This window comes from Aedes aegypti, chromosome 1 (genome assembly GCF_002204515.2).
Source record: "Aedes aegypti strain LVP_AGWG chromosome 1, AaegL5.0 Primary Assembly, whole genome shotgun sequence".
In the NCBI taxonomy this organism is placed as follows: domain Eukaryota; kingdom Metazoa; phylum Arthropoda; class Insecta; order Diptera; family Culicidae; genus Aedes; species Aedes aegypti.
In genome coordinates, this window is record NC_035107.1 from 214,369,186 (window position 1) to 214,391,583 (window position 22,398).

General features: G+C 37.1%; 1 protein-coding gene across 5 annotated transcripts in view; it reads right to left on the reverse strand.

The window, feature by feature from the left end:
• The window catches only part of LOC5572167 (filamin-A), a 391,843-nt gene that overhangs the window by 358,353 nt on the left and 11,092 nt on the right, over positions 1 to 22,398 (reverse strand). The window contains exon 2 of one of the 5 annotated variants that reach the window (XM_021857518.1): positions 4,582 to 5,022. The exons of the other annotated variants lie outside the window; for them this stretch is intronic. Within the exon in view, the coding sequence (XP_021713210.1) occupies positions 4,582 to 4,599 (18 nt within the window). The 5' untranslated portion in view covers positions 4,600 to 5,022. The remainder of the gene's footprint in view (positions 1 to 4,581; positions 5,023 to 22,398) is intronic. 5 annotated transcript variants of the gene reach the window in all.

Here is a 22,398-nt window from a genome sequence, read left to right on the forward strand (position 1 = left end):
CAACACACCCAACAGCTAACAATCAGACTTGACGAATGAGTTGAAATTTTTACAGATATCATGTAATTTATGTTCATGAGATGCATTTAAAGACACGCTTGGCCTTAAGTGTTCGGAATATGAGTCAAAACGGTATTATTTGTTTGACATGTCCGGATTTCGAGTCAAAGTGTCCGGAATATGAGGCAAAAGTGAGGTAGTGTCTGGAATAAGAATCATGATGAGTGCACACATTTCTATTTATTTAAAATTTTTCATGTTGCGGAATAGAAATCTTCACTGAGTATTTCAAAGTTCAGTGTTTTGAAGGAGAGGAATCATATGGAATGGTTTATCTACAATGATTATCATTTCTGGAAAGCAAACAGTTGCACCTTTAGCACCACCAACACATTTTCATTCGGAAGGATTTTGACACTCCCGAACTGGCAAATCCTCCGTTGTGGTTAAATTGCTTCCGTTGACATGATGTTGGACTTTTCAAAAACAGTCAAGATAAAAGCCGAGTCGGCATAGCATTGCGCTATGGGCCAGGGACGCAATCTGGCGGGTCAAAATTAATAACTCGGTAACGAAGCGTTTACGGCATTTGGTGTCTTCGGCAAAGTTTTTTGTAACAACGAGGACCATCTACTGACATAAACGGATAGCTCGTAAATCGTCCGCATAGGTGGCGCCACAATATAACTTTTTATAGTGATGTTCTAGAGATTTGGCATGTTCGGAAAAGTTGTTCATTTCGATGAAATGAACAACTCACTCCAAGACATCAAAATTAGCCTACTGTTTTCAAGTTATTAGCTAAATAAGACCAAATTAGTGAAAAAAAAACGATTTTTTTTCATCAAATTTGATAATTTTCTTCAGAGCCTTATCATATAATATTTTTTGCTGGTAAAAATATGACAATCACAAATTCTGGTGGAAAACAATTAATAATACGAAGCTTAAAAATTTAGAAATAATGAGAAAACTTGAAAAATAGGGCAATCTTTGAACCATAATATCTCCAAAAGCGCAAAAAATCGCAAGCTCAAATTTTCAGGCAACAAAATTAAATTATAAAACATATGCCTGTCGATATTAGCTTAGCTTAGCTTAGCTTAGACTGACTACACATATCATAGTTGCTATTCCGTGATTGACCGAAGTCAGTGAAAATGCACAAAGAATCAACTAGAAGTTCGGCTGGGATTGGCCATAATCTTCTTCAGTGTGCATAATTCAGTGCCTCTATTTATACATGGTCAATAACGGCGCCGGCCACGTCCTTGCAGTCAGGTGGGATTGGGGGAAGGAATGTTAGTGTGTAACCTTTGCTATTTGGAGACCGTGTTTGCCTCTGCATCTCCACAAAGGTTACTGGGAGGGATGTTTGTTAATGGGGAGGATAGTTGGGTCACAGGATTCACTTTGATAAGCGATTAGACCATGATAAATAATTATTTGTGAGACATAAACATGCTTACATGTATATATAATATTTTCATTTGATATGAACAATATCTATGTAGAGAAAAATTATGCCGACACTTGACGTGACGCACCTTTCAAAGTTTGTTGAATAAAGTGAACCTTTCGCAAGTCTACACTTATAGTGTCGAACCATTCAGTTTTTTTTTAATTACAAAAATAAAGGTAAAAAAAGAGTTTTGAAAAAAAAATGAACATAAATCATTTATGAATCAGAGTTTATGTCGACATTCACAGTGACGAACCTTTCAAATATTGTTGAAAAATCATATTTACATCTCACCGTTGTAACGATTAAAGGTGCAGTCATACATATTTTATAGATTAGAAATAGTAGCATGAAACGAGCTCACCAATCGATCCGTCATCCTTGAGCAGCAACAATCCACTTTCAGCTTCACTCGTTTGCTCGGCTATATAAAAGCACTCAGAGAAAATAGGCGCGCGACCCGAGAGGGAAAACAACTGACGACTGCTCAGGCTTTCTTGGCGCACTGCCCAGGAGCAAGCGTCAACGTCGAAAGATCAAAAAGAACTACAGCGGGGATTCGCTCGTTGGGGGTCCGCTACATGGAATGACTCGATGGTTGGATATTCGCTGGATGGAAAATATTCCAACTAAAAAGCACTCAAATGTCACCAGAAAATGTCAAACTGATTTTGACGTCTGAGTACCGTCGCATTGAAGTCTCCATATATAGAACAAATGCGTATGTATATGTGCGTTTCGTGAAGATTTGCTCTCCAGATGCGTTAATGTGGAGCATTTTCACCAGTTGTCAGTCGTTCCAACTAACGGGTCGGATTCGCTAGATGGAAGGCAAGCGTATTCCAACCAGCGAACCCCCGCTGTAATCGAACGCGGCGCTTTTTCACTTTACATGTTTGATCCTGCCCTCATCACCGGCCCCCGCAGGAGCAAGCGTCAAGGTCGAAGGATCAAACACAACTCTATTAAACATATGCCTGTCGATATCTCTAAATATCTCTAATTTCAGAGTGCACGATCTCTTGTCATGAGCTTGAAAATTTGGTTTTAAGCGGGGAGAATGTTAACCCTTGGATGTTTTGAAACAGAGGATGCAGAGTAAAGTTATCAATTGGAGGATTCCTTCGATTTTGAGAACTGTTTGGTTTTCACAGCTTTAATATGTGTTTAAATTCCGATGCTTTGTTTAAATGGAAAGCTTGCAAAAACTGTAACAGATAAATTCCAGATGAAAACCAAAGCCAGCTTGTACTGTAGGCTGATATAATAATTTCTTAATATAATAAAATACATATTTTTCCTTTAATTTTAAATTACACTTAAATATTTGTGACGAAAATATTAATCGCGGTCTGAGAAGAAAACCATAGAAAAATGAAAAAATCTCAAAAACACCAAATTATACCTTTCAGAAATTTCGACATCCGTTTCATCTAGTATTGTTCTTTGTTGCCTGGCAATTTGAGCTTGCAATTTTTTGCGCTTTTAGAGATATTAAGGTTTAAAAATTTCTTCATTGATCAAGTTTTCTCATTATTCCTTAATTTTAAGCATCGTATCATTAAAAAAAATTCACCAGAGTTTGTGATTGGCAAAATTTTACCAGCAAAAATAGTATATGACATGGCTCTGGAGAAAATTATCAAATTCGATGAAAAAACCGTTTATTCACTAATTTGGTCTTATTTGGCCAATAACTTGAAAACAGTAGGCTGTGGAATTTCGACGTCTTGGAGTGAGTTGTTTATTTTATCTGAATGAATGCGGACGATTAACGAACTATCCGTTTATGTTAGTAGATGGTCCTCGTTGTTACATTTTTTTTTTCTGAAAACACCAAATGACGGAAATGCTTCGTTACCGAGTTATTAATTTTGTCCCGCCAGATTGCGTCCCTGGCCCATAGTGCAATGACAATTAGTTCGCTTGTAACTTCGCTTCGGAAGTCCAACCGAAGAACTCCAGATTGGTTCTGTGAAGTCAATATTCATATTAAAATATTTTACAGATAAACAAATGTTCCATTAAGTTTTGTAGAAAGTCAAATAAAATCATGGGTAGGACAATGCATTGACTGTCCTACACATGTATTTTTGTCCACAGGACATGTCCTACCTGTCCTACCCTCTTCCCGCGACCCTGCGTGAATCATATTGAGATGCGGTCATTCGTGATATTTTATTTTCTGGTAACTGTTGTTGAATGATTCACTATGCAACTCAAAACAGTTGCTTAGTAAAAAAGCGATGCGTAATAAATCCTTACGTAACTGACATCAGTTACATAATAGTTCCTACGGCACTGCACAATTCAGCGTAGGAAAGTTGAGCGTTTTATGACACTTTTTCGTGATAAAAACAGCCTACATATTACGAGGCTTGCCGAGTAGGATAATTACGATAAGTGCTGTAAAAGCATCATTCTGCAATTGGTTGCATAAACTACTATTTTGCAATTTCGTAGAAGGCAGAAACTATATCGAGATGCGTTCATCAACTTCTGAAAAATGTAGTGTAATGTAATTGACAATGACTTATAAAAAATATACTGTTTATCGGCACACCAATCTGTCATGAAACGGCCTGCACTGAATTATGCAGTACCATAAGAGACATCAACTGGAATCAGTTGCGTAATGATTCATTACCTAACGCTTTTTTATTACGTAGCTATTTTGAGTTGTGTAGTGAATTATAAAATAATTGTGAACGCATTTTGATATGATATCTGATTCTCTCAAGGTGTCTTCTACTTCATTGAAAACAAAAATGTGAACAGCTCGTTGCAAAACACGATTTTTACAGCACTCGCCGAAATAGTACATGTACAACTCCTACTCTGCAATTATATTTTTGAAACTTGTTGCGTAAACTACTGTTGAATACATCTTATACAAAAAGAATCTAAGAGGCACAACCTCATTTTCTATACTGATCAACGAATCGACTGCACTCACAAGCCCAGCTTTAGTTCGTGTAAAAAATACACGTATTGTAATATAAGCAGGTGTAGATTACTAAGTTTAACCAGGGTTAATGTTAGCAAATGCTACCAACCAACACCGAGTCTAGTAGTTTATTTGATCAACAGTTAGTGTGAATAGTTTTTCAGTAAAGTACCTGAATTTGGACATCCATGTTGGACTGCTTTGTGGTGTTGTAGTGTTCTGTTGTCTCCGGTGTACTTTTGCTGTTCTGAGGCAATGAACGTCTGTAGCGTGTTTGTCCGAATAATGTATGCAAATTGTTGTACTGTTCTGCTATTTTATGTCAGTTTCACGACCTCCGGATGTATCGATGGGTTTGATGAAGCGTTTGAGGGAACTGTGTTTCCTGTTTGATGCTGGAGTGGATGGAGCGCGTTCAATCACAGGGTGGGACAGCACGTTCCCAATTTAATATCATTCGGCTTCCTGGCTTTGTCACTGGCACCTGTCCCAAAGCCAAATTGGAGAAAACGATCGAAAGGAAGCTCCGAGAATCACGTTCACTTTTGTACGCTTTTTTTATCGTCGTGGTTGCGTATTTTTAGACGGTGATGATGACAGTCACTAAAAACGACTGGGAAGACGGTTGTACATTTAAAATCAATTATTTTTTGATTAACACTCCGAGCCCCGGGATCAATTATTAGTTGTACCTGAAATTTCAATCGGTTGATATAAAAAATGTTACTACAGGATAAGCACCAAGTTTCGGTAAGATTTGATACGTTCCTGATGTAGCTTCAGTGTGCAAAAAATGTACTGGTTTTGTTGCTCTAGGGGAAATTGGAACATCTCTTCGAACATTTCATCTAAACCGTACAAAACTCTAGGATAAGGACATGGTATACGTGAAAGAATTGCCAAAAATCGGTTGAACCATCGCTGACAAACAGCCGAACATAAATTGACAAATTTTTAATCCCAGAGCTACGCGTAACTTTTTTGATCCCGGGACTCTTATTGTTAAACACTGGGGAACATTTTTCAGAGTCATTTATTAGCACACTGCTGAAAACAAGAAATTTAATCACATTTCACATCAACCAAACGCGAATCAAACAACCTGCTTGTTCCGATTGATTTCACTTGCTTTCAAACGATGCACTTTTTCTTCTTCCTCGAAACCGTCTTCAGTTGCATTATTCTTCTGTGATTTAAATTCACAGCCTGTTCGAAACGGTTGCTTCTAATTCGTCGCACAAAAAACAGCAGGTGAATCCTCGTCACTGAAAATGCGATCGAACATCTGTTTTATCTTCGCCGACACCGTACGATTTGGGGAGGGAAAGCTCGTCTGCCTGTTAGTGTTCTATTTTGGACGACGGTCTTCTTCGTCCGTTTTCACACGTCGTCTTATTTTTCGCGCACACTTTTCCGCCGGTTTTTTGGCAAAACAGAAAAAAACATTTCACCGACCAGATCGCGATGATGACGACGAAGGCGACACGCTGTTGGAACAATCTTCTTCTGCCGCGCTAACGATGAGCTCGATTTGCGAGGATGTAAACACAGGATTTGCTTTCTTTTGGCGATGTCGTCGATTTTTGCTGAGGCGCGCGTGTTGAATGAGAGTGAGGTGGGATAGGAAGCATGGTTTTGTTAAGAAATTATACTGAGAAATACATGTTCAAAACCAGCTCTGGCTGAAGCAACCGAAGTTGATGAAAAAATTGCTAATAAAATTGTTCTCGTTCTTTGACTGGTAAAGAGGTCGAGCTGTTTAGTTTTATAACAACTAACAACATACATATAGCAGTTATTACTGGAAATTATTTGAAACCTGGATCCAAACTCAAAAGAGATTCGAACTCTATTTTTTAAAAAGCTTGGCAGCAAGTTAATTTGCTTCAAAATTACTTGCAAAAATTGATGTCTTTTTGTATTTGGTGTTTTGCACTTATTCGCAAAGCAATTCAATACGGTTTTTGAAAAGGTAATTTTGCACAGAGTGATGGTCCACATCAAAGAAAATTCAATTTTTGCCAATGAGCAGTTTGGATTCCGACATGGACATTCGACAACTCATCAACTTTGACGTGCAACATATAGACATAGAAAAAGCATTCGACATCTTTGTTTGCGAATGACACAGCCCTCTCCATCAAAGAACGAAGTCTGTGTGCAATCTGTAGTTGATTGCAATAAAGTTTGGATATATTATCCTAATACTTGCAAAAATGAAAGCTTATCCTAATGCTCACAAAACTCAACTCCGTATAAACCAAAGCTCTTCTTTAGAAATACCCAGTTTTTGCTACTTTCAGCAAACTTGAAATGGTAAACTCGCGCTCCATGCCTCGCGCATGCGTGCTCGTTAATAAAGCAATCGTTGCTACACTCATTTCTGAGTTAACTACCAGAGATGTATGTGCTGTCACAATCGATGTTCCTGTTGGTGACCTCAACAGGAAATACGTCTATGTTCGAGCTTGAGCTTGATTGGCCGCCCGTGGTTGCTACCCCAGTATCGACAGATCAGCTGCACTTGCACAAGGAACCAACCAGATGACCGCTTGGAATTAACAGACACCCTCAGTGTATAAGCGCTGGTGATCTTCTATTTTTAGGCAACAATGGTGCCTGCCACGTCAGAATGCAGACCAATGAGAGGAAGGGGAAGGAAATGATGATGCATTTAACTGGCTCCCACGGTCGACCGTATATACCACTGCTTCAACGCCAGTTCATGTGAGAGGGGTGAAAGGGTCGGGTAATTTTTATGGCAGAGAGGCTTGCTGGTTTGGTTAGCAGACTGCCTATGTATCAGGCGTAAAAGAAGGCATGCTATAATGAAGAACGAATGGAAGCGTAGGGAAACGGTTTATTTCTGTCCGTCTTGGGTTCTAGCAAATGCTATGAACTGTGATAGATAAGAGTAGTAGATAGAAGCAAGTGAAAGATACAACTACAAAGTACGAGGAAAGGGATTGAACCCATGACCTTCTGCTTATGAAGCAGAAGCGGTAGCCATTAGACCACCAACCCCGTCAAGTAAATACGTCTATTGTTCGGTTTATTTACCACATGATGAACCATCCCCAACGGATGACTTCAAACGAGTTGTCGTACACTGCGTAACAAAAGGCCTTCTGCTGATTGTGGGCAGTGATGCCAATGCTCATCACAACATCTGGGGCAGCTCAGATATCAATTTGAGAGGCTCCAGTCTGATGGAATATTTAAGTAGTACAGATCTTGGATTACTTTACATAGGCCCAACCTTCATGGTATCTAATAGAGAAGAAGTGTTAGACATAACGCTCTGCTCGAATAGAATTAGTCACGATTTAACGAATTGGCATGTATCAAATGAGGAATCATTATCTGATCATCGCTACATCTTCTTTGAACATTCAAATGTAACTGCGCAGACTTTGCGTTTTAGGAATCTCCGGTCAACAAACTGGAAACTGTATATTGAATTGGTTGCGACCAAATATCATGGATATTCTCTGTCCATTGAAAATCCAAGTGATTTGGATGATGCCGTTGATACTACAATATCCTACATTATGGAAGCTTTTGAAGAAGCATGCCCTCTGCGGTCTGTGAAGACTATAAGAGGGACCCCATGGTGGAATTCCGATCTGACTAGACTCAGGAAACAATGTAGAAGGAGTTGGAACAGACGCCGTTCAGCTGGATCAGATTCGTTCAAGTCAGCTCGCAAGGCTTACAAGAAGGCTCTTCGTTCTGCTGAACGATCCGGCTGGAAAAATCCTTTGTACAAATGTTTCCAGTTTGAGTGAAGTCTGTCGGCTGAACAAAATCCTTGCAAAATCTAAGGATTTCCAAGTGAACGAGATTCGCTTACCTAATTGTGACTTTACTTCTTCCGATGAAGAAGTTTTAGAATGTTTATTCAATACCCACTTCCCCGGATGTGTGGACATAGCATCTACGGATGAACCAAATGTCTTATCATTTTTTTATCCCGAAAGGAGGACGTGCGTCGTATGAAGAAGCGAAGAGTCTTAGACCAATCAGTCTGACCTCTTTTCTTCTGAAATGTCTGGAGCGCATTATCGATCATCACATCCGTGATGTTTATTTGGCAAATATGCCTCTTCAAGTGAATCAACATGCTTACCAATCTGGAAAGTCCACTGTGACTCTTTTACACAAAGTTGTATACGATATCGAGAAAGCATTCGCTCAGAAGCAATCCTGCTTGGGTGTTTTCTTGGATATTGAGGGTGCCTTTGATAACATGTCTTCTTCTTCTTCTTCTTCTCCTTCTTGGCATTAACGTCCCCACTGGGACAGAGCCGGCTACTCAGCTTAGTGTTCTTATGAGCATTCCACAGTTATTAACTGAGAGCTTTCTTTGCCTAAGTTACCATTTTCGCTTTCGTATATTGTGTGGCAGGTACGATTATACTCTATGCCCAGGGAAGTCAAGGAAGTTTCCATTACGAAAAGATCCTGGATCGACCGGGAATCAAACCCACACACCTTCAGCATGGCTTTGCTTTGTAGCCGTGGACTCTAACTACTCGGCTAAGAAAGGCCCCAACGATTGATAACGTGTCTTTCAATGCCATATTGGAAGCCGCACGAAACCATTGGCTACCTACAATGATTACCAATTGGATTCATTAAATGCTCAAAAACCGACATCTCTTCTCGACATTGCGTCAAGCAGCGATTCGAAAATGGAGTGTTTGCGGATGCCCCCAAGGGGGAGTCTTGTCACCACTTTTGTGGAATCTCGTAGCAGATACGCTATTGAGGCAACTCAATAATAGCGGTTTTCCAACTTATGGATTTGCCGACGACTATCCAGCTTTCATAGTTGGTATGTGCTTAAACACCCTATTCGACCTGATGCAAAGTGCTCTTCAGGTAGTCGAGAGTTGATGTCGCCAATGAACTAATTTACAATGACGTTACGCTGCTTCTTCCACCAGGAAGAAAACCTTCTACTGCGGGCCGTGTTTACAAAAAATGAACGATTTCGTTGTGCATTCACTCACTTCATGTTCATCCGGTGAACATTCGTTGTCCGGATGTTGATCCGGATGTCATTTAATGTAAACATTGCCCGCATTTAGAGCAGAAAATAAATAGAAAGTTGCAGATAAAAGAAGACCGTGGATAAGTCCATATGGCCTTTCGGTTAACCCGAATAAAACACCTATTGTTCTAAGTATATGAAAAAAACAAATTTAGTACTATACCATTTAGTTCCACTAAAGTTTGTATCCTCTGACAGATACGCGTATTTCGACGTCAACTGTAAGGCCGTCTTCAGTGTCGTGTACTAGACTCGACTTATTATCTCGACTTTACTATTGCGGCGCTTATATTAAATCCACATTCAGCGGCGGCGGTAACGCGCAGAAGATATGCGCGCAATTCAAACGCAACGTCAAAATTCAAGTAGGTTTGGATTTTTTCGTTCTTCAAGGATACAAATGTTTCAAATTTGCTAAATCTGAAACATTTGGTGATATTCATTATCACTGCGATGGTATATCGACATTTTCAAATAATCGCTTTACGTGGATTTATCTTGCAGAGCACAATATCTATTGTTCTGTTTACGGAAAGAGGAAACCGCGATGGAATTTTTACGTCTTTTTGGCACTGAGATTAATGTAACTGATCAGGTAAAGTATGTCGGAGTCGTTCTAGATTCCAAACTTTCTTGGACGTCTCACATTGATTTCAGAGTCAAAAAAGCTTGCACGGCCTTCGGTCAATGCTGGCGAACCTTTGGTAAAACTTAGGGCCTCAAACCCAAGTACCGTAATCCGGGGTAACATTGATCAGCGGGGTAACATTGATCGGGAAGACTCATCTTGTTAAACGTTCAAATAAAGATTTATTGATGAAGCATTTTCGAACCATGAATGGTGCCTCTCTTTCGTATATTCATAAGCCAATGTTAATTAAGGTTTTTGCCAAAATTGCGTTTAGTTCATGCGCAAATTTGTCAACTTTTTGAAGCAATGATTTCTATCATTTTCACTGACACTACCGAAAATTCATGTCTCACATGAGTTCTGCAGACGATGTGATCAAGGAAAATGCGGGTGTTACTAAAAATGGCATCGCCGAAAACGATTCCGTTGTCAAATCTTTCATAAGTTTATTCATTTAGGCAACATTAACTAATTACTATTACGAATGTAGAATTTCCTGAGGAAATTGCCTACTTTTAGGCGTATTACGCGGTTCAAGGTGTTTTTAATTTAGAAATAACTCAAAAAGTAAATGACTTGTAAGAGTTTGGTCTTCATATTCGGCTTCAGGGGCCCTGATTTTAGTAAGTAACGACATTTCCAATATTAGCGAACGTTGTTTACTTGGGTGATCAATGTTACCCCATATCAGCTGAATCAAAAAATCACTTAAAACATTTATTTAAACATGTTTAAATCTTTCGAAAAACAAAATAAAGTACCTAGCTAGGAGCGGTGGGTGCCAGTACTTGTTTTAAAAATATGAAACTTGTAACATTTGTATTGTGAAATCAAAATTTTAAGAAAAACTAAAAAAATGATCAATGTTACCCCGGATTACGGTATATCAAATGGATTTACACAACAGGTGTTCGACCAATAAGTGGATATTTTGTCACGATCAGTCTTCCGAAATCATCATTGCACAAGATAAATTTAAGGCTAAGTAGCTCGTCATTCGTTTTGGCAGAAATGATTACTTTGCAGCTTGCAATTTCAAAGCGATAAAACTTAGTCTTGATAGTTTGTATTGACTTGAAAAAGTATCACTGTTCGCGCTAACATACATAAAGTGAATCTATGACAAAAGGTCGAAAGACAAAAGGCCGAAAGGACAGAAGGACGAAAGACAAAAGGTCGAAAGGACAAAAGGTCGAAGAACAAAAAAGAAGGGACAAAAGGTCGAAAATCTTTTTTCAAAGAAGGAAAAATTTCCCACCAAGCAAATCATTTTCGACCTTTTGTCCTTTCGACTTTTTGTCTTTCGACCTTTTGTCCATAAACCTTAGCAACAATCATCAACGACGCGTACAAATTTCAATGACGGCCTACTTCGCCTTAAAAAGCGTGCCTTGAACATTTTCATTTTCTAATGATGAATTTTAATCCACGTATTTCATTGCTCCTATAATCACTTGATCAAAAATATTGCATCATTGATGCACATCATTTCAGCTGTTTTGGATTCGACTATTTCTGACGTTGGGATATTGCTAAAATTGAACTATTGATTATTGCTTAAAGTGTTTTAGTAAATAAAATCTAAGGAAATTTGTTGATGTCTGTATAACAATGCCGTATAAAGGATTAACTATTTATTGGTCAGAATTGGACCTCCAGGAATATACTCTTTTTATTATCTCCAGGATGGTGCCTATAGAGCAATTACAAGCATAAGTGTAACTTTAACTCAAATGTAGAGGAAGGCTGGAGAAATTAAATTTTCCAGGAGATGGTTGAACATTTCCAGGAGGGCTAACACCTCCAAATTTCCGCCAATTATTACAAGAGAATTGGCAGTTTATCACCAAATATTGTCGAATATTAGTTGATATGGCTTAATTGTTAGGATAGATTTTGTTACACATCAGAAATAGCTATATACTACAAAGCTTAATCGCATTCAGTCAGGCTTATTCTGCGTGTCGGTGTGGTGAGACAAGTCCAAGAAGTAACTACCCGAGGAGGAACAAATAACTCCCCAATAACTTATGCATACCATTTTTTGGTATCACACCAAAATTAGGTATTGCTCAGTTGTCAATACCTCAATTTGGTATTATAATGGTATGGAAAAAAATCTTCAAAACAATTAAAAATACTCATTGAGGTATCAAACAGCTATTGAGGTCTGCTGGAGGTATTGAACTACAATTGAAAAATTTCATTTTCATTCATCAAGTATTATTGAGGTATTACAATACCTGATCTAGTTATCAGTTTGGTGTTCGTAGAATATGCTTGAGATATTATTTGAGGTATTTTACCTCTTAGGCGGCATCCATTTATTACGTAACGCTAAAATTGGAAATTTTCAACCCCCTCCCCCCGTCCGTAACGTTTTTTGTATGGATTTTTTTTTAAATTTTGTATGAGTTGTAACGTTCGAGCCTACCCCTTCCCCCCCTTCGAGCGTTACGTAATTTATGGATGCCGCCTTATGCAGAGCTAATTCATACCTCATTCAGATATGTAGTATTGGAAATTATCTGGTATGGAATACCTCAATTTGGTATTCAGTAGTTATTTTCTTCTGCTCGGGTAGTATTAATTTGCTCCCATTTGATTTAGCGTTCATTCAAATATTTCATAATCGTTGGCTTGTAAATTACATAATTTGGGAATGGTAGTATCAGGATGTGTTAAGAATACCCGAGCAGAAGAAAATAACTACTGAATATCAAATTGAGGTATTCCATACCAGATAATTTCCAATACTAACAACCTGAATAAGGTATGAATGAGCCCTGCATAAGAGGTAAAATACCTCAAATAATACCTTCTGCATATTCTACTAATACCAAGCTGATAACTAGTTTAGGTATTGTAATACCTAAATAATACTTGATACCAAAATGAGGTATTGACAACTGAACAATACCTAATTATGGTATGATACCAAAAAATGGTATGCATATGTTATTGAGGAGTTATTCTTTCCTCCTCGGGTATCCTTTTATTTTATTTGATTGAAATTTAATATAAAATACACAGTAAACGTTCTAAGAGCGGCCTGGGAAGATCACAGATCCGGTTAAGGTCTTGCTGGAAATCTTATTAATCGGCTTGAAAATTCTGAATTCCATCAAGAAAACAAAGAATTATTAAATTAGTCAAAAAAGAATTCAATTGAACCCTGAGTAAATTAGATAAAGTTCCGCATTATATTATTCAAAATTTTCAATCGCTGACAACTGCTGTCTACACTCAAGAAGACAGTCCCCTTAAATACAAGTGCAGTTGCACATTAATTGGCTGAATTTTCATTCTCATTATTTCTATTTATGCCCCATATTCATCATGTTCGTATTGAACACAATGTATTTGTGTAACACCTACATATCATTTGAAGAATATTCAAAGTATGTGCAAGGTTTATACCCTCCTGAATTACATTGTAAAACAACAAACATAGTATCCAAAAAAGTTTCCGCGATTGTGATATCCCCGGAGAACATGTACCGTAATTTCGGGTGAAATTGATCATTTTTCACGGTTTTTCTAGTCTGTTTTATATAATGTTAACAATGCCAAACAACTAAATGTAGGAAAACAAGTACGAAGGTGAGCCTCATCGACTCATGTACCGAAATTTTCTAACAAATGTCATTTTAGTGTTAACAAATATCTTTAAAATAAAAAAAAAAATCAGGGGATCTCATTTCGGGGTGAAATTGATCACTTGTCAATGCCATTATTGTTAGTTTTCAAAACAACTCTACATGATAAACTTGAGCTCCCCGAATCCGAATATGCTTGTCAAAATCTTAACAATGCAATATGTATATAAATAACGAATAGTTAAATTTCAAGAGTTACGCGGAAAACGCCTAAATGTATGCAATTTCCTAAGAAAATCAATGATATATAACAGAAATTCAATTATTTCAATCAAATGGTTTGGTACGAGTTTTGGTGATGAAATCTGGTTTTCGGATATATCTCAAGCATCCTCACAAACTTTCTGGTTTATACCATGTTCAAATCCTTGCTTAGAAATAGAAGTTTATAGGTGTTTGTCAATACTATACCGTGCATGATTTTTAAATTTTTTTTATAGTAATAAACATTCTTCAACGCAAAAAACTTCACAACACACTATTCGACAATAGTTACGACAAACAACGTTCATTTACTGCAGCTTACATTGATATTTATGCTCCATTACGAAGAAATAAAATCGTGTGATACGATGATCAATTTCACCCTTCTGATCAATTACACCCGATTTTACGGTATATCGGTTTGTTGCAGTAGGTCGGCAATATCCTTAGAAAATAAAGGTATTTATCTAACATTTGCAATTCCACTGATATACTAACATTTATTTGCATGTATGCAGATGCGGTAATCATGGAATCGAAAATTTCTGTATACCTTCTTACATAAATGTAGTGAACCACAAATAAACCCAACACAAGTTTCACCATGAATGGTTTTGATTCCCTCGTGATACATGTGTTTTCATTATTAGCTTGTTTTAATAAACTTCCCTTACTTCGTTGTGCTCATCATAACCTGCTTATTATTAATTGTTTCTTGGATCTCATTTGATTCGAAGCACAAACCCAAATTTTATCAAAATTGCATAAATGGTTGTGATTCCGATGGAATAATTCTGATTCAAGGAACGAAAAGTTGAAATGTTTGACTTCAAATGGGAAAAGAAAACAAAAAAAAAGTGATGTGCCGATCAATATATTTCATTAAAGCTACCCCCGAAAAGTATGTGCACAGATAATGGATTACATATTAAGTAATAATAATTTCAATGAAAACAAAGATTGGCAAAAATTTATTAATTTCGCACATACTATGAATGTGCAAACCCACATTGCAAAAACCAATGTAAGCCGGCACATGAATCAAATGGGGACTTTATCTTGAGTGTAGTATTTTGCTAGCTTTTCAACCGCACAATGAATAATTGCATGATTGCTTTGCCTACTACCCATGTTCGCCCAACGGAAGGAGTTGATATTTTTTTAGATCATTAACTCCTCTAACGGCAGCTTCATTTTTTCCCGCAAAATAATTATTCAAATCGTTATAACTATTTTGTTTTTTAATTTTTTTGGCACCATTTTTTCACAAGCTGTCAAAAAGCTTTTCTAGTTTTAGAATCTGTATCGATATTGATCATTGGTCATGTGGTTCCGAAGATATTCCAAAATTCCTTGGGGGACCAATCCGTAACCATAACCCCTCGTTAATTTCTTAGGCTACAGAATTTCAATCGTATTCGGATATTCACTATCCAGAACAATACATCAATGAGAGTATGTTGTGAAAAAAAAATGAAGCAATTCGGTGTAGCCGTCTTTGAATAATGAGCTTTTAGGTTTCTGGTAGTACGCTGGTCAAATAAAGATCTTAAAAACTTCAAAAAACATCAAATTGTAATTTTCAGATATCTCCAAGAATTCTTATTTGATTTGTATGATTTTTTTTTAGAGTAGCTCCTTATTGCCTGGTATTATATAATCCACATTTTATTTTTCAGATACATTGACCAAAAACAAAATGGCGGCCAAAGACATTTTATATGGAGAATGTCGGCCCCCCAAGGAACATCAGAATATATTCAAAACCAGATCACCAATGATTAATATCGACACGGATTCATAAACTAGAAGAGTTTTTTTGAAAACTTGTGAAAAAATGGAGCAAAAATATTGGAAAACAAAAAAGTTATAACGATTTGAATATTTATTTTGCGGTAAAAAATGCAAAGGATACTTTGAAGACTTGTTCGCGTCCTCAGCTCAGTTTTCAATTGGACGCGAATGGAACAATCACAGTGTGCTATATAAGAAAGGTGATATATTCCGATACAACTGACAGCTACTTGACGACGTCATTCCTACTCATCTCGAACAAATTTGCGAAAAAAAAATGATCTAGTTGTCCGGAAGGTATATGGTACGATAGGAGTGATGTCACATGTTTACAATCAAACTTATATTTACATCAGTAAAGAACAAGCATATCGGAACCTCCGAAACTAAAACTGCTCTCTTGAGTGCACCAGCATCTATTTATTAGGGTGCCGGTGCCATTAGTGGACTACCTAAGCTTTTAAAAATCATAACAAAATAACGAATAGCCTTAGCAGAGATCTTTTGGCGTCAACAGAAAGATTTAAACCTCTACTATAGGGGAAAAATATAAAAAGAGTGGTAAAACTAATTTTTTAACATAAAATCGCTTGAGCCACTATTGGTACACGTGTTCCAGTAGTTGCGCTAGTGCTCCAGTAGTAGACGTTCGGGAATGATACAAGGAATTTTGAACAAAATGGTAAATTTTTACACGGGTTTTACATTTTTCCATCGAAACAGCATTTAATATCTTTCGAATGAAGCATAAAGATCATCTCTGGGACTTTTCTTCATTTTTATACATCCATTTTAAAAACTGCTTCCATCCGTTGATCCACTACTGGAACACGACGGCGACTATTGGTGCAAGGGAGCAAATTTTTTGCGTTAACTTAATTATTTATATGACTTTTTGATAGAGTAAAAAGCTGAAATTTGGCAAATCGACTAAACTAGAGGCGATCTATCCACCAAAAATAACACATGTCGTTTTTATCGAAAAATGTACGTTTTATTCCATAGTCCAATCTACTGGTACATTACAACCATTGGTACCGGCACTCTACGTGCTTTGTGAAATAGGGCAAAAGCAGTAAACTAGCTTGCAGAGCTCCGCTGTCATGGTCCTGCAGAAGGCTACCGTCATCCTTCTGGTTGACTGGTTGACATTCCCATAAAACGCTATTGAACTTCATTGCGATCGGACATTTCGTTACAGAGCTATGATTCAAACAGTATTGTGAAGTACTAGAAAAAGCATATTCTAATATTTTCAACTGTCTGCATTTTGATCAATTTCTCAGCCATTTTTAAACTGATTCCAGTTCTTTATCGGCTAATGAAAGCTCTGACATTGAATCATAAGCCTTCAAATTTTCATTGAAATCGGATCTTTAGTTATAGAAATATCATTAGAAGAGTTTTCTAAGGTACTGGAATTTTTTTTTTTCTAAAATATTCAACTTTTTACATTTTGATCAATTTCTCAGCTATTTTTAATCCGATTCAAGCTCTTTTTTATTGATTGAAAGCTCTGACATCATTCACAATCATTTTTCAATCGAATTATAAATTATAGAGACAAAAAACATAAATTTTTAAATCTCTAATATTCCCCTTTTTTAATTTAAACTTGCACATAAATCTTAAAAAATCGCTGGCAAAATCATTTTAGGACATCAATTTTTCATTTTTTGATATTATTTTACAGGATGGCAACATGGGTTTATAGACCCCATTAACCCTCTAATAACCAAATTTTTAGTTTCGATTTAAGTATTATTTTTCGTTATGTAAAATCGTTCTGAACACGTTTTGGGCAATTATTTTTTTTTCGCAAATTTTTGATTTTGGTTTTTAATTTTTATTTTTGAACATCCCTACCTTTTTTCATTTTTTCTGGTTGTTAAATTTTGGCAATAATAAAAAAATAAATTTTTTCGGTACTTTTAAAAATATTAATTTTTAATTTTTTTTTCGGAGCATATTTTATTTCCCGTGTAAGTAACGAAAAAACAGGTTTGAAATTATTTCAATACCACCAGGCTCTTCTTTTGTGATATGTTTATCGTAGAAAAATATAAAAGGTACGATTTTTTATATTAAACGTTACATGAACCCCGGGCATTTGTAGGTTATATAAGAATACAATTTTTCAAACAATTTTCAAAAATACAAAAAAAATTTAAAGTCATAAAAAACTTTTCTTATATGCGTGTTATGAGTAAAGGTTTAAGCCAAATATAAAATCATTTTGATTTCCGAGCTACGAAAAAATACACAAAATTCCGAAGTGTACCCCATCTAAAGGCGGGGTTGGGTATTAGAGGGTTAAACTATGATAAAAAGCGTATGAAAAGTAATAAAATTTGATATCCGCCTTTTGACGTGCAGTTTCCAGGACTTTCTCGCAAACCAATAAACTATTAGGGCAGATAGAACATAGTCACAACATTCTAAAGTTCAGTTATACTGGTACAAGGTTCCAAATGAATGATGAATAATAATTATCTCAAACCTGTATGGAAATGTTAGAAGGGTTCAGTCTCACCATCGGTGGAATAAGTCAGGTTTTTTTTATCTATGACTAATCTGTCCGACCCTATGAAAATCTCAGATATCAATTATTCTTAAAATTGCACATGATTTAAACAAATCCAGCATGCATAACACTAATACTTCGTGTTTGACAATCATCAAGTAATGCCTTTATCTCTTTAAAATTATCATAATCAGAGATATAACTATATAAGGTAAAATATTCCTCGGATTAGTTAAGTTTGGAATTGTTTATCCTTCAGATGTGTGTCCTCTAAATGTTATGTGCAATTATTTTCAAATGCTCCCGTGTTAGCTTTTTCGCCCTCTTTCTGGATTTTTCGCCCCCCAAATTCTGTTTTACAAAATTTTGCCCCATTGAGCCTGAAAATCGCCCCCCGGGGGTGAATTCGCCCACTTTGGGAATCACTGATCTAGACCAACGACCATAACGTGTTTTAGTTTTAGACACGCTCCTGAAACTGTACAGTGTGCATGCATCAAAATAGCAACGAAATCGTGGCGATTCTCCGTCGCAGTCGCTGTAAGTAATGGGCAAGTAGCTACAAAACGACAGTCGCCGAGTTTCAGTTTAGAAAAGCTCGATATTTTGACTGGATTATAGTACGATATTACTGTGCAAAATTACCCTTATAAGCGCCCAATATTATTCTACAAAAGATTTAACAGAAATTTCCTGTTAACGTGCCATGATGTTCCTTCGCAAATGTATATCTGCCATGAAACTTCTCTAAATCCATAATGATGCTTGATATTTTTTATCACAAAAACTTTGTCTGCATTCTCAATTTTACACGGTCGTTGAGGAACTTTCATATAATTTCGTGAATTACAGAAGTTTTACGGCGTGTGATTGGAATGAAATCCTTCAGTGAAGAAGTACGAAGGTTTTCCATAGTGAAAATAAGTGCACACAGCGGGGAAACTTGTATCATAAAGTGGTGGGACTGGTGTTGATCGTTAAGCATTTCTCTCAAATCGTGTTCGTCCATGCGATTTCGTTTAAAAAGTGCAAAGTGGATAATTGAACTGAAGTTATTTAACGAAATACAGTAGATACATTTCAAATTTAAATTTGTTTTATACTTATTCAACACAAATCAATCTTACATATATTTGAAAATTAACCTTGCCATATTTCTACTATTTTATTGACTAAAAAAATATTCCAAAACTTGGGCTAACTTGGCTAATGCTAGACTCATAATAAAACTCCGCTTGGAATGCCTAAATATTGCTGCAAATGCCTAGGTATCTGATAGGAATTCATATAATCCCACTTTAAGGCTAAGTAGCCCGTCATTCGTTTTGGCAACAATTCTGACTTTTCAGCTTGCATTTCAAAGTGATAAAACTCAGTCTTGATAGTTTATATTGACTTGAAAATGTATCACCAAAGACAAATTAAAGACCCCCATGTCCCTTGCAGTTGCCCAAAATTTTATGGCTCATAAGGTAATCTAGAATGCCATTCAAAGTGTACTGCGATCTGTCAAACTTGGGTACCTTTTGCACTACCGAGGGACCAAATGCAGTATTAGAAGTGGTACCCATTCTGAGCCCGTATCACTGTTCGCGCTAACATGCATAAAGTATGCTGATACCTTTTCAGCTGAGTCAGTGCAAAACCAACTGATTTTCTTTGATTCGAAATCGTAAGATGAATTAGCAACAATCATCAACGACGCGCACAAATTTCAATGACGGCCTACTTCGCCTTAATATCAATAGTTTGCAATGAACCTCAGGATCAATTCATGAATCTAGTAAGGATCTCGTTATGAAGCACTAGGAACCCGCAGAGAATCCCTAGGATCTCGGAAACCAAAAAGTTTGCTAGGAATCTTCAGATTTTACTGGGATCTCCATGGGAACTCTCTCTGCTAGGAATTCTTCGGGTCTCGCTTATAATCCTCAGAGTTTCACTAATCTTACAGTCGTCGAGCGGTTTGCCACCGGCAGAGCCACCACGCTGCTGTTGTGAACAAAGAGCGAGGTTTTTTCAACAGTGTTGTACAAAATACAACAGCGCGACGACTGAAGTGTTACTAATTCTTTGGATCTTTTCCTAGTCCCATGAGACCGCCAGATCTTTCCAAATAGCATTCTAACTCCACAAAAATATTAAAAATGTCAATGGTTTCTCAATTGAACTGCACTATTAAAATATGCAATTTAAATCCAGAGTCCCACAAGCAAACATCAAAATGCTGTGAGGAATCATCAAATTCAGCTAGGATCCTGCTGAAAAAGCTGTTCCGTTTCTATTTCTCAAGACTCTATTTTGAAGCCTACGGATTCCGTGGCCTATGGAATCAATGAACGTTGTTCCTGAGCTTACTAATGGATATAAACTTCATCCAACAATGCTACGATGAAGTGAACATCTTAATCTCTTAGGGCGTTATCATAAACAATGCGAGAGTTTCAGGCCGGCAGCAACGATGAAATTTTTTTGATGTGGCCCACAGTATGCTCCAGCTTGAGCACTACTGGTGTACCGTTTAAAAATGGAACAAAATCATTGGTGGGAATGAACGTTAAAAATATGGTCATTTTGCACGAAATCAGTGAAAAATATTAGTAAGCAGATAATTCCATCGAAAAGTTTATTGGGACTTTTAAAATAGTGGCCCAGATATCCGTAGCGGTAAACGCGCAGCTATTCAGAATGACCATGCTGAGGGTCGTGGGTTCGAATCCCACTGGTCGAAAATCTTTTCGTGAAGGAAATTTTCCCAGGGCATAGAGTATCTTCGTACCTGCCACACGATATACGCATGCAAAAATGGTCAATCGGCAAACAAAGTTATCAGTAAATAACTGTGGAAGTGCTCATAAGAACACTAAGCTGAGAAGCAGGCTTTGTCCCAGTTGGGACGTAACGCCACAAAGAAGAAGAAAATAGTGACCAGGGCTCTAAAATGAGACTTCTTACTAGCATCCCTTTAGGGCTTGATTTCTAAAAGCTTATGAATTTTCGCTTATGCTAAATCACGATATGCTAATTCGACAACAAAAAATAAATCGAAACAAACACCTGAACTATAAATTTAGAACTGAACACTAATTACACATGCGGTATCTTATGAAATAAAACAGCTCTTCACTATCGCTCGCTGTGGTAAAGGTTGCTAAGTGGATCTTGTAAGGTATAAGGTAAAAGCGTCGATTATTTCATGCCTGCCATTTGAAAAGGGGTACAGCCATAAACCACGAAATGTATTGTAAATTATATCTCTGTGATAACTCTCATGAAACATAGAAAAATATCCCCAAAACATGAGACAAGTGCTCTTCACAAAGTCTAAATTTGTGGAACGTAATTCCCGAACGCTTCTAACCCAGAAGCTAAGCGCTAAAATTAGGTCAATAATTGCCAAAAATATGTCAGTGTTGACTCGCAAAAACGCGAACGAAATAGAACAGAAAACAGCATCGCGCCGCTCGTCTGCTGCTCGAAATCCACAAACACAAACCGTCGAAAACACGACTCAAAGCAATTGCCGTGACGCGTCCTGCTCTACACAAGAACTAGATATTCACTAACAGGGGGAAAATTTTCACCTTTCCGCTCTATCTTTCTTTTTCTCTCTCTTGTGCTCACGCCAAACCTAACCCAACTCGCTCTCATTTTCACACCGCTTGCTTTTCCGATTGCACTTTTCTTCTTGCTTCGCTTTTCGCCGTTTGCTTCTCAGAAGTGTGGGCACTTGTTTTCCTCGACACGCATCCGTTCGTGTTCTGTTGTGATCTTACGGGGAGCAATGGTTCGAGAAGAATCTTCATCGATATGACGACTTATCTCAGGAGAATTGTTTTCACTGATTTCAACGAGGATTTTCACATAATTACGAAAGTTCAAGTAGATCATTTTTTGAAAATACGTAGAATAGGCACTTCCAGAGCTGATATTAAGTGTTCTCCTCCCACAAATCGTTCACAGCAGATAAACGCACACTAGGGTGGCCGATTTTTATGCGAAGGAAATAAAATCATAAAAATCCTAAGTTAAATCTATCAAATTAAATGAACAAATTTTGAAATGAACTCCCTGAAGCGACTGGTGGAATCCGTAAACTCTAGAGCGAGCTTGATTTTTTA